Source organism: Physcomitrium patens, chromosome 21 (assembly GCF_059467195.1).
Source record: "Physcomitrium patens ecotype Gransden chromosome 21, ASM5946719v1, whole genome shotgun sequence".
NCBI classification, from domain to species: Eukaryota; Viridiplantae; Streptophyta; class Bryopsida; order Funariales; family Funariaceae; genus Physcomitrium; species Physcomitrium patens.
In genome coordinates this window covers 5,367,430-5,379,731 of record NC_143430.1, presented here as the reverse complement: position 1 = coordinate 5,379,731, position 12,302 = coordinate 5,367,430, and the positions used below count along the sequence as shown (strand labels likewise).

Sequence of the window (12,302 nt, the reverse complement as noted above, 5' to 3'; positions counted from 1 at the left end):
AAATTCCATCTCCATATTACATTCAACTTCTTTTTTATACCTTAGTATATTCACGATAACTTACACAAGCATATTAACAAGCAACATATAAGAATATTTATAAAAATACTAGGTCTCACTTTTATACTGATTAAATGAGCATTTGGTTGCTCAATAATTTTGTACCATCATATTGATCAATTCCAAAGTATGCACCAAACCACTTAATTGCCTACACGCTTATTGCCAAATTTAAAACTACATGCATTTAGACTTAAGAGTATGTACAGATGCTACCTTGAAACCATTCATGGTTACTTTATGAACCACAAATTTTTATTTTTATTTTTATCCATTACTAAATTAGTTAATCATATATATTCTTTTTTAATTTTATATTTATAGTTTGTAGTCAATTGTACCTAATTGCATCAAAGGCCATAAGGGATTTATATAAAAATATCCAAAAAAAAAAACCATTGAATCTACAAAAAATGAAGCTGCCGATTGCTTGAGATCATATTTACAAATATTGTCTTCTCAATATTTCCACCTGCCATGCACATGACTCAATACCACACAATCCCTTCCATGATTTCTGTGCAATAGTGTGACATTCTCTGATTATGAAACTTAATTGTGCAATTTCTTCCTACTACTTGTTATTGATTGAGGACTGTGACACAGTTTAAGGTATTTTGTTGTTACTTTAGTAGTATCATACTAACCTCTTTTAATTACATTATATTTTATAGTATACTATAATGGTATCTAAAGCATTTCTTATCCATTGTTGTGCATTCTCAAATGATGCAACCATACATATTCAAAGGTTGTTGTCAAAGCTTACTAAATTGGAATCATCAAATAAATGAGTAGATCCAATAGTGACTAATGAAGATCTAGAAGAGTTCTAATATTTTTTATTCCTTATACATGAATACTCTTTCTTTGACAAATTAAAGTATTATACATGATGAAACTACATGGTTGGAGAAGTGGAATAATGGTTGACAAGTCATAATGCTGCATATGATTAGATTACATGGTTGAAGAAGTGGAATAATGATTGACAAGTAATAGTGTTATATATGATCACATTACATGGTAAGGGAAGTAGAATAATGATTGACAAGTTATAGTACTATACATAATCAAACTATATGATTGAAGAAATGGAATAATTATTGACAAATTATAGTCCTATACATGATCAGAGTACATGGTTGGAGGAGTAGAATAATGATTGATAAGTTATAGTGCTACACATCATCAGACTATATAATTGGAGAAATAAAATAATGATAGCTTTATATAGAATATTAAAGAATTGACTTTATGACACATATATTTTATGATTTCCTTACTTTATCAAATTGACTTTACTATTAACTAAATATTATACTTTGCATCATATTGTTGGAGGCTTTATCATTACCTCTTAAAATTAACTTTTAAAGGACTTGAGTTGACTTTAAGTCTCACATTTGTTAAACATATTTTTTTATTTTTAATCAGCTAAAGAATTAATTTGAGGTGTCAAATTTGAAGAAAAATAAAAAAAATAAATTTTAAAATTTGTAAAATAATGCTTTTACAATACTATTTATTTTCCATCTTATACTTGAATATTAAATTCTTTTTTTGGAATGGTTGTATGACTAATTTTTAAAATCAAAAATTAAATTAAATAAATCTCAAACTAACTACTAAAATGATTGAAGTAAAAATAATTTCATTTAAATATTTTATTAGGAGTTTTAAGGTTGAAAAGCAATGTAAATATTAGATAATAAATTTTTTTAATAATAAAACTATATCAAATCTCAACCTTAAAACATAAAAATTTAAGAAGTTCTTATAATCTTTAGAAAAATTCATAACAGGAATAGGTTTTATTAATATTTTATAATGAAATTTTGAATTATACAAAAAGTAAACATAAAGTTACCTAGACTTGTTTTCCTAGCACAATATGCAATATTAAAAAACATTGCTAGTCAGCAGAGAGAATCATTCAAAACTTATAAACGTCAAACAAATTGCTTATGTATCTGACTGCAGAAATGGTTCTTAAAATAATCAAAACTATACATTCAATGTAACTTTTCAGTAAGAAGTTGTGATGAACGTAAATCTCAACATTCTGGATCATATTTGCTTGTTCCTGGGGAGTTCTCAGAAGCCACTGGAATGATGGATTTAGTCTGGTACATGCACAATTCACATCATGTACTCAAATAAACTGAGATCCGAAGTGTGGTTTAGAAACTTGAATTAGTTGCACAACATTACGGACATTTCTGCTCACCTGAGTTTTCTGATCCAGCACACTACCTGCAGTCAATGACTTCTGCACTGTCACAAAGTTTTCTACCGTGACAAGTTCGAGGAATGAGGTTAGAGTTTTCGTTCAATCGAGGAGCTGGGTAACGATAGACTAGTCGTGTGAAACCACATGAGCTTAGTGAAAAACTCCATCGGGCAGCAAAGTCATGCAGATCTTGTAGAACACTCAGTTGCTCTTTTCATGCCTTTCAGCTACTACCGTGATTGAACCGTTCCAGGGACAGGTCGGTCTAGAGTAGGAACGTTATTCTGATTCGAGACTGTGTGATCCTGTGTATGAAAAACGTGAAACATTGTTTGCGAGCAGGATGGTCCAGACACAGTCACTTCGTGCAACTGATCATGATATCAAGTCCTCTAAACCTTGAAGACCCCACTGGAAACTGGAGCCGCTTCCGTTGTTCGATAGTCGTGATAATCCAGTTTACGATGCAGATCCTCCATCTTTGATTGAGCTTCACTCATAGATGAAGAATCTACATCATAATCCAGATCAACACAACTCTGCAGGTTGTCATGGAATCTCGACTCCAACGTAGGGTGAGACATATCCAAACACACTGGTAGCACTGTACCACTCTCCGATGGTGCCCTTCCCTTCAGACGGGATCATTGCCAGGGACTGAAACACTTGACTAGACTTGGAAGCCGGCGCATGCAGTCAATGATAAGTGAAATTTGAAGCACCTTCCGAGAGTAAGATTGCTTTGCCAAGTCATTTCACATACAAGAATCGAATAAGCATCAGAAGAGGAGGGGTATGTACAGATTGGGAAGAGGAGAATGACTCAGGAACGGTCCTTGCTACCACAACGAACTCTTTACGAGCTGTTGATCACGTGCCACAGATAGACCGGTTTCCTCTGGAAAGTACGTTGTCACAAATCATGGACAACCATGCTATGCATAAATGGAACCACCAGCTCATGACGCACAAATTCGTGATCAGAATGCCAGTTTCAACAACCACCTAAAGCCCAAATTGTGCCTTCTACCTTACTAATCTGTTAATGCTGTATATGTACCCCATTTGGGTGCACTCATTCTGCATAATGTTGAGAAAAAGCGACAACGTCGAATTATTGCAGATCCTTATACATAAATTGGAAACTGACGCTTTGTCCATGAGAATAATGCTAAAATCGATAAAAACATCTGGCCTAGCTCGGCGTTGCCTCTGTACAAAAACCACTGGACATGAACTTTTGAAGTGATTAGGGGATATCGTGGTGCTCCATCAGGGAAAAGAATCGACCTTTCAGGTGCAGACGAAAAAGATGAGGTACACGATGTCAGAGTTTCCTGCCACAATGCCGGCCACCAGGAACAAGCACGGGTCCGCGGTGCCTGCTATCAGTGTACCTGTGTAGATAACCCCGGTCGGTGGGTCTCGTTTAGACTTAGGGTGTTTGATTGCTACATGTACTGATCACATTATGCATATTGCATGTGTTCGGTGTAGATCTCAATGTCCTTGGTCTGTGTGGGGTTAGTTGCTATTTCAGGAAAGCAGTGCAGTCGCTACTGAAAAGCAACAGTTCTGGACACTCAAGGCGCTATTATTGTCTAAATACCTTACGAGTCCTCCTTCACGCACGCACAGTCCAGCCTGAAATATTTCCGTCGATGCAGGGGAGACTGGGATATGCATTAAATAAGAGGACTGATCCAGTAACTACATCCCGCTCATATGCCGCTAGAATAGTGCCCGGACAGAGCGTACCTTCTTTTATCAGACCAACTGTGCCCAAATCGCATATTCCAATTTAAAACTCAAGTAAATTGGACCGAAACCATTGTTAATTATTTTCATTGTGATCAGGGGCGGTGACTGATATTGAGGGAGGCGGGCAATTCTTCTCGAATACCCCCCTGGTGGTTGTGCTCAAATGAGCGAAACAGTGCTCGGACATGCTCAGCACCCCCAAACTGAACACCATCACAGCAAGGGAATTATATGTGTTAATGCACGTGCTAAATATGGGAAATCAGTGATATGACTAGAACAGGCAGCAAATTATCTCTCCTACGTGATGAGAATGTGAAATGAACGGGTACTGTGCATGATCAGAAATGGTTCCGTTCATTCGGGCGCAGCTTCCGGGAAGAAATCTGAGATGAACCTGCACGAATCCCCAATCTCTGTCAGATTGAATGCCAAACCCAGGAAAACGTGGGACCTCAGCTACCACAAAACCAGAAGACAGCGATCCATCAGTAACTACTTGACAGATGTGCAGCGATCGAGGAACTTGACAAATCGAGAATTGCGGTCTAGAAACAGAGCGAATATTAACAGACTGTAGCTTGGCACAAGCTGGGTTTACATTTACAGGTTACCCCAAGTGATATGGGTGCACAAGATGCTGGAGAGGTCAATGAAGTATTGCTGCATACAGCTATCTAAGAGCTAAGTCTACAGAGAGACCGTATGTCTGGCAACTATATTTTATCTGGATACATACAGACGACCTCACAGAGATGCAAAGACCCTGTAGAAAGTACATAGAACGTACCTGTCTTGACAGGGACCTTTGCAGTGCGCATTAAGATATTCTTGCAAAAATTATGAACTAATATCCAAACCATGGAATGTAGAAAGAGCGTCAACAAAAAGATAGGTGGCGTAGTCCCGACTTAAGAACCCCCAAAAGTATTTGGAAAAAAATCAAAAACAGAATATTACGTCTTACAGACGATAATTATGGGACCTCAAAGTACCAGAGATGTCATTGAGTGCCAAGTAACAAGTAGTAGTTGCTATCAATACATCCGTTTCAAGTCACCTTGCAATCCTCCTGGCGCCTGAGGCAATATGTTACTAGGTCCGAAATGACCACCATTTTCAAACCATCTTTCGATAATCCCAATACCATTATGCTCGCCACCCGCAGTACTATTGTTGTTTGTGCTCTGAACTTCCGACATAAAATATTTTGGAGGTTTTTGACTTTGTTGATGTTGCCCATACATGTGATGACCAGACGATACATGTACAGAGCCAGTCCACTCAGGAGGCTGAGGTTTCATTGCGTCGTGCTCTGGCAATACCATTCCATAATATGATTGGGGACGCTGAAAAACCTGTTGTTGGGCCATTACAGGAGCTTGTGGGTGTGAAAAGAGACCACTAAAACCGAGGGGGGGGGGGGGGTTTGAATATGTTGCAGTGCTGAAAACCCATCGAACCCCATATCCAATCCGTTGCTGTTGAACATTGGAACCTGTGCTAGCGGCCGGAGTGCAGAGTGCAGAAAGCTGGTATTGACAGCATTAAGTGGTGTCCGCTGATGGTTCCGCTGCGTAAAAGATGCACCAAAGTGTTGGACTAGTGATCCTGGGTGGACTTCCTTGCTTTTGACCACTCCGTTATCATGAATCTGTTTGAAAGAAGCCCTTTCTAGATTGGGCGTTGCTCCATTAGAACCATCTATAAACAAATTATTGTGGGTTTTGATGGCCTCAGTTTTTCCCAATAATCCTGGAATAAGAGGTGTGCTGGACGCCCGTGCTTCAGAGTCTCCAGACATAACCTGGTTCAAGTATGATTCTTTTACAGAGTGACCTCCGTTCTCGTAACCACCCGCTTCCACCTCCACACTATTCGGCCACAGACTGCTCCATTCGGGCCCAGAATTTGCAATCCAATAACGAGGAACATCAATGCCATTCGACCTTAGTTTGTGATTTAAGTTCCCATTTTGCATCGAGAACGAGGTCTTTGCTTGCTCACTCCCCTGCCTTGTAGAGGCTTCATCTGGCAGTATCCTGGCTGAGGACGATTCTTCGGATGATTGCAACTCGTTCATAAACGCTTTACCAAACAACGATTCTAACGTATGTACTTCACTAGCTTTATTGTTGCTGGGCTCTGACTTCTCCCCAACAAATTCGGTACTCAGGTTTTGACTACCAAACTCCACATCTAAGGCTTTACTAGACAGCCCAGCTCCTCCACTAGGAGATCGCTTCAGAAGAAGTGAACGAAGATGTTGGGAAGCACTTTGGCATCATCAGTCGGGGTCTCTACTGCTGCAAGTAACGGGGTAGCTCTGCCGTTCAAAAGCTGAGAGTCTGTTTGAGCGGCTTCAGCCAGCAATACCTGCTCAATATCTTCACAAGTCATGAACACCGGACTGAAGCAAAAGGCTGTTTACTCGGAGCATTTGACTTTCCCATGCAATCATTCCTGAAAAAAGTAAATTCTCTTGTGTGGGGAACTTCTCCCATGCCTGCAAAACCTTTCCCAACGTCCTCTGAGGGAGGAGCGACAGGTATAGGAAGTCCTACACTGCATCCGACCTTGACGACAGGAGTAAGCCCGACAGAATTCTGAAAGTCTTTCTTCAATGAAGTTGAATAAATCGTTTGCTCACAATTTCCAAGTGAAGAGAAATTTTTCAAGCTGCTCGATTGACTAATTAAGAATTTATCTTCTGCAATTTCCAATGGGCACTTAGTGAAAAATTAGTCTAAATCCCTCCCACGCAATATTCAAGAGTACGAGATTAGTAAGTTGTACCCGAACCAATCAATACCATATTAACCAACAAACCACCGCCAAATTTCAGAGCTCAATAATCAAAACAGGGGTACTATATATTGTGTTGGTTACAATAAAAATGCGAGTAGAACAGAAGAATCTATGAAATACTATGAGTATAGCAATTAAAGAGTAATTTAGATGGAACAGTTCATACCTTCTCCAGGAAATCAGTGAGCGAATTTAGATGTTTTTGAGATGCTTTCTGCCCGATTGTATTCCTCTGGAGCTGCAATTAGAGGCTGCCACGTCACATTTAAAAATCAGGATGCAAATACTGACACTACGGATTCCTTGACAGCAGCATTACAAACCAGATTTGAGGTGCAACCTACAACATGAGGTACACTGTCACACAATCACATAACTTCAATTCATGAGCATCAGAGAAACATCGTAAACAAATCCTGTACCTCGTCTCTTAGCCGAACAGAGGGAAGGACAACATCAACGATGGTTGGCGTGATATTTGCGAATAGCTTGTCAAGCAATGACTCTTTCCGAATATTGCTGGTCGTGGAACACTAGTATAATAGTAATTACAAAATATTCACTACAAGTCAGCGAGCAACAACGTCTTCAAATTGCATTCAGGAAACTTTAAATTGAATTAGAATTACAAGGTCCATCAAATCAGATGCATGATATGTGTATGTCGCCATATTTATCTTGACAGAACAAGAACCTTTTGTCAAATGTTGTTAACGAGGCCACATGCACTTCACAAACTTTGACACCAGAAATCGAACGATCAAGTATGGTAGCGGCATCTATAATTCCGACACCAACCTTAATATGCGGACGGGAAGGATGGTGACTGTCAGCTGATCGGCCCATTCGATCCTGAGCTGGAGGAACTGGTCGATTACCGCTTCCTAATAGACCATCACGCTCAACCCAGGGGCGTTGTCCTGCGCCACCTGTACTGACGGACCCTGACGGATAAAAAAACATCAGGATCTAGAACATATGCTACACTTAAGTCACTAAAAGCATGCGTAAAAAAAAGGTGTTTGGCACCTCACAATGAAACCTAACTGGGTTATCAAAAACCTGACATTGCACTGCTATCTGTCAGACATGAAAGACAAAAGCAGGAGAAATATACATTGAGAACCATGGAAATTAAAATACGGATACACAAGCGTCACAAAATCGGTAAAAAAAACCAGTCATAGTTACCTCGTTTGTCAGTATCCCGATTTTGTGGTAGGCGCCCTCGTTCACGATCCCTGTCTCCATTGTGATCCCATCAACCCAGAGGACCAGGCCGATCATATAGTGGCATCTGAGTACCATTATGCTCAACTCAAGGACCAGAAAGTCGAGGTGGGTAACTGATGGAAAAGGCATTGCTCAGTGGTTCTTCTTCATCGGATTTGCGACGAGGACAAGACTGTAATGTAGCACCGCCGAAAATGGGTCTACTCCACTCCGGGAGGTCATCAAGAGGTGACTTACTGTAAGCCAAGTCACTACCCAATCAAACCACGCAATAATCAGAATCTAATATACTCACATTATGTGGTTATCAGATAGCTCTCATAGCGGCACTGCAAGAACATTCCAGAGCGACCTTGCATAAACGTCGAAATTAAATCTTAGTTCATTTATACATTCCTACAAGATCGTGTCATTGACGGCATTCAACTTCACAGTAATTTCTTCTTTAAAAAGCTATCTCCACTGTTCTTAATGCGTAACGTAAGCGTCATTGCGAACTTTGTAAACAGTTGATGATGATGATGATGATGAAGCCTCCTCGAAGAAAAGTCGATCACAAACCCCTAAAGACCTCGCTTCGTAACACATTCACTACACGTTGGTGGCGACCTAACATTATTCAAATCATGCAGCAAATTTTACTCATCGCATCCAATAATAATCCTGCACGGCATTCCCTACACGCAAAAACCGAGAACTATGTAATGTTTCGTTCAAACCAGTGTGCAAATACGAAGTAAAAGCACACGATCGTTGGCTGGATCCTTGGAATATCTCGTCAAGAAGCCCACATAACCCTTCTAACGCAGGCTGCACGCTATACGCAACTTAAGATAGAAATCGTCACCTATCTCTACGTGCGAAACCTCGGCCAGACGGTACCACAGGAATTGCAATGTTGCCCTCCACCACATCGGAATTGGATGAATCACTGTGAACATCGGCACTCATGGTAAGACAAATGAAGACGCGAAAATGTCAAAGAATGATGGGCTAAGGATCAAAACCATCAAGCACAAGGGCCACGGCAGGTTTTGAACGCTGAGGTGATCCAAACCTACTCGATACCTAGATTTGCAACCCATCAATAACAAGATACTTGATGATTCAAGCACACTCAGGGGATCGCAAGAAGTCAATAGATCTCCTAATGAGTCCGTGCTATCCCAGCATCAGCTTCGCAGAATACAGGAAAACACAAAAGAATTCCACAACCTTGCCAGACATGCCTAAACTCAATGTCCCAGTTTCCTATTTGACGTCATGCAGCTCACTCACGATGAGCTTGAACAAAACGGAACAAGGGCAAGGCAATATACCTCCATAGAACAGGGTCTATTCCATCCGGACGTGACTGGCAGCAAGGCAACTTGGCAAAAGCCAACAGAGTGTTCTTCGTATATCTGTACATCATCTTGGTAGTCATTTTTTATACGTGCGCACGGTTGATTGAAACCACATACGCAACCCAGCACAGCACTATGTGCCTAATATATCTACAATAGCTGAAACTGTTTGATTCAGGGCAATACAATCAAGTACTACAAGCCATGGTCAGGGCATCCTCCTAGAACATCGTCTCTGATCATACAGAAGTCCAGCCTCAACTCCTTAAGAAAAAGCTACAACTGAAAACTTCCCCATAATTCTCTCACAATTTAAGCGAATATCTACAGCATGATCTCGCATCTTCAGCTATGTACATCACTGATGTTTATGAAACCTAAATCCATATGTTATAGGGCCGATCGCTGATGGCGATTCTGCATCTTGTTTCAGGGATGGGATTAAATCAAATGCTTGGAATGGTACCAAAAGGGTGAAGCTCGAAGGTGATGAGCTGAAGGCAAGTCAGCTTTAACAAGTGGGATGCACGACTAGGAACGCGAACCAGAGAAATTACAGAATCTGTAAAACCTAAACCAGTACGGTGATATTGATTCTCAACATTTTTATTCAATTTGACAAATGCGTACTAGCGTCTTGGTAACAACGCATAAGCACCAACGAAAAGGGAATTATATAAACTCCAAATAAGATCTGAGCTTCAGGTATCTTCAAAGTCAATTTACAACGGCAAATTTGCGCGAAGGCCAAAAAACCTAGGACGCTCCTAACCACACATCTTTGACTCCCTTATAGGCTAATGGAAATAATCCATAAAAAAATTCAGAAATGAAGGAACTAGTTCAGGCTACCAAATAAGAATTCTAGCGAAGTACAACAACAACAACAACACATCCGCAATCACTGTAATTACGCTAACATGACACTGCTTAAAGTCTACTCCTATCCCTATCTTCTCATCCTCAATGACTACACAGAATGAAAGCGATACGAATGGGATGCGCAATCACAGCCAACACAGGAAGAATCATGCAACAAGACCCAACACTCACAATCACACCAAACGAAAAAACACATGGCGGATGAAAATCAACTCGAACCCTCTTTTAGCCCCAAAACGCCACAGCACTGCGATGTATCCCAGCTGTCTTCCAACTCAACACATCATCATCCCCTTCAACCATTGTTACTCCACCGGCTCTTCACCATCATCGTTGCACCCCCGTCGCTCGCTTCGTCGTCTCACAACACCCGAACTCTTCCAGTTTCCTCCTCTGCACTCCAGCATCGGACTAAGTCACACAAAGTCATCAGGAAATCCCCTCCGCTACGTCGTCTACCTGGGTCACCGTTGCATCATCGAAACACAAGCTATCATCATCCTATATTACAACAGCATGAAGCGAGAGAGACTTTGCGCGTGACTCATGGACTGTGAGTTTGTCATGGGTATATATACTCAATGCTTTAAAATCCGTGAGCGCTTCGAAGAGAGTCGAATACAAAAGAGTGGGTTCCGCGCATCCGAGTGTGGGGAAATGGAATCGACGATGATGTTGGTGTGCGATCGATCAAGCAAACGAGAACCGAGAATTGACTGCAGGCCTCTACTTCATTACACATGGGAATTGTGGAAGGAGAAGATTCTTCCTTTGTAACAAAAAATTGTCTTTACAAAAATAAAGTAAAAATATAAAAATAAAAAGTGATAAAAAGACAAGAAGGTCTAACAATGGAATTTAATTAAGCTAATTTATAATGGTGTCATTTTTCACCAAAAAAATAGTCATGTTGGACCAAGTATATGTAATATCCAACTCTAGTAACATTAGATGAGAGTCATGTTAATATGTCCATAACTATCTTTGTGTGTGCTAAATAAGATAAAATTATTTAATTGCACCAAGGTTGAGATGAAAAAATATATAATTGGTTATTAAATAAAGATGTTCTCATTGTAATATCCATATGAACATGACATGTGTTCTCATAAAATGACATGGTTTCTTCCAAGTAAACAAAACTATCTTACTACAAAAATAAGTAATGATAAATACATATATATATATATATATATATATATATATATGTCATTATATTTTGTAGTTTTTCTAGCTAATGGAACTTATCATGTCCATAAAGTTTGGCACCACAGTGAACATTGAGAAAAATAAATGTGTGTATTTGAATTTTAGTCAAGTGGGTGGTAAGAAAAAGGTTGTTGGGTTGGTCTTAATGGAGATACCCATGTAACTTAAGTTTGTTGGCATTTTAAATAATCAGATCCAATTATTTTTTTAAATCAGGACATTAAAACTCATACACACTCACATCCTTGCATTCATTGTCATGAAAAGGCATACACCATCTTGATAGGATTTTATGTTGTTATTTTTAGATATCATAGAATGTTTTATCTTCAGGATATTACATTATAACAAATAGGATCAAAACGCAACATTTTTAGTCATTTTGCAAGACTGGGTCCAGACAATGTGGTTCTGTATGGATTTCGTACTCAGTTTTGTCTAATTTTTTGATAAGCCATGTACAGTGCCAAGGCATGCCTTTTTCTTTTTCTTTTTCATTTTTAAAATTTATTATGTATTATGTTAATAACCTTATTTAAAGTTGTAACATTTGAAAGTCACAAGAAGTAACATGTTATAAAGTATTTGGAGTTGCAAGTGATTGTTTGCAGTCTTATGTCTTGTCTAACAAAACAATAATACTTATACAGTTCATCAAATAATTGCACTAATTGTTTACAATGCAAAGAGAGTAATCATTTGAGTACATGTGAAAGATAATATATTTTTTTTATGTTCGATAACTAAAGAATACATATGCTAAAATTCAT

The 12,302-nt window shown here is 39.2% G+C and overlaps 1 protein-coding gene across 10 annotated transcripts; it reads right to left on the bottom strand.

The window, feature by feature from the left end:
- Positions 1 to 4,934: 4,934 nt before the first annotated feature.
- LOC141044692 (uncharacterized) lies at positions 4,935 to 11,057 on the bottom strand. Of its 10 annotated transcripts, XM_073529883.2 has the most exons (8): positions 10,543 to 10,895; positions 9,415 to 9,498; positions 8,943 to 9,026; positions 8,054 to 8,346; positions 7,661 to 7,806; positions 7,285 to 7,395; positions 7,029 to 7,113; positions 4,935 to 6,764 (listed from the first exon to the last, which is right to left on the bottom strand). In XM_073529883.2, exon 8 carries the CDS (start codon positions 6,135 to 6,137, stop codon positions 5,427 to 5,429), a length of 711 nt encoding a protein of 236 aa, XP_073385984.2. In that variant the 5' UTR covers positions 6,138 to 6,764; positions 7,029 to 7,113; positions 7,285 to 7,395; positions 7,661 to 7,806; positions 8,054 to 8,346; positions 8,943 to 9,026; positions 9,415 to 9,498; positions 10,543 to 10,895; the 3' UTR covers positions 4,935 to 5,426. The 10 variants fall into 9 exon arrangements, with proteins under 10 accessions (XP_073385984.2, XP_090101816.1, XP_090101818.1 ...); XM_090245692.1 differs by having other exon boundaries at positions 9,415 to 10,895; XM_090245690.1 differs by lacking the exon at positions 8,943 to 9,026 and adding an exon at positions 10,902 to 11,057 and having other exon boundaries at positions 9,415 to 10,716.
- Positions 11,058 to 12,302: the final 1,245 nt, after the last annotated feature.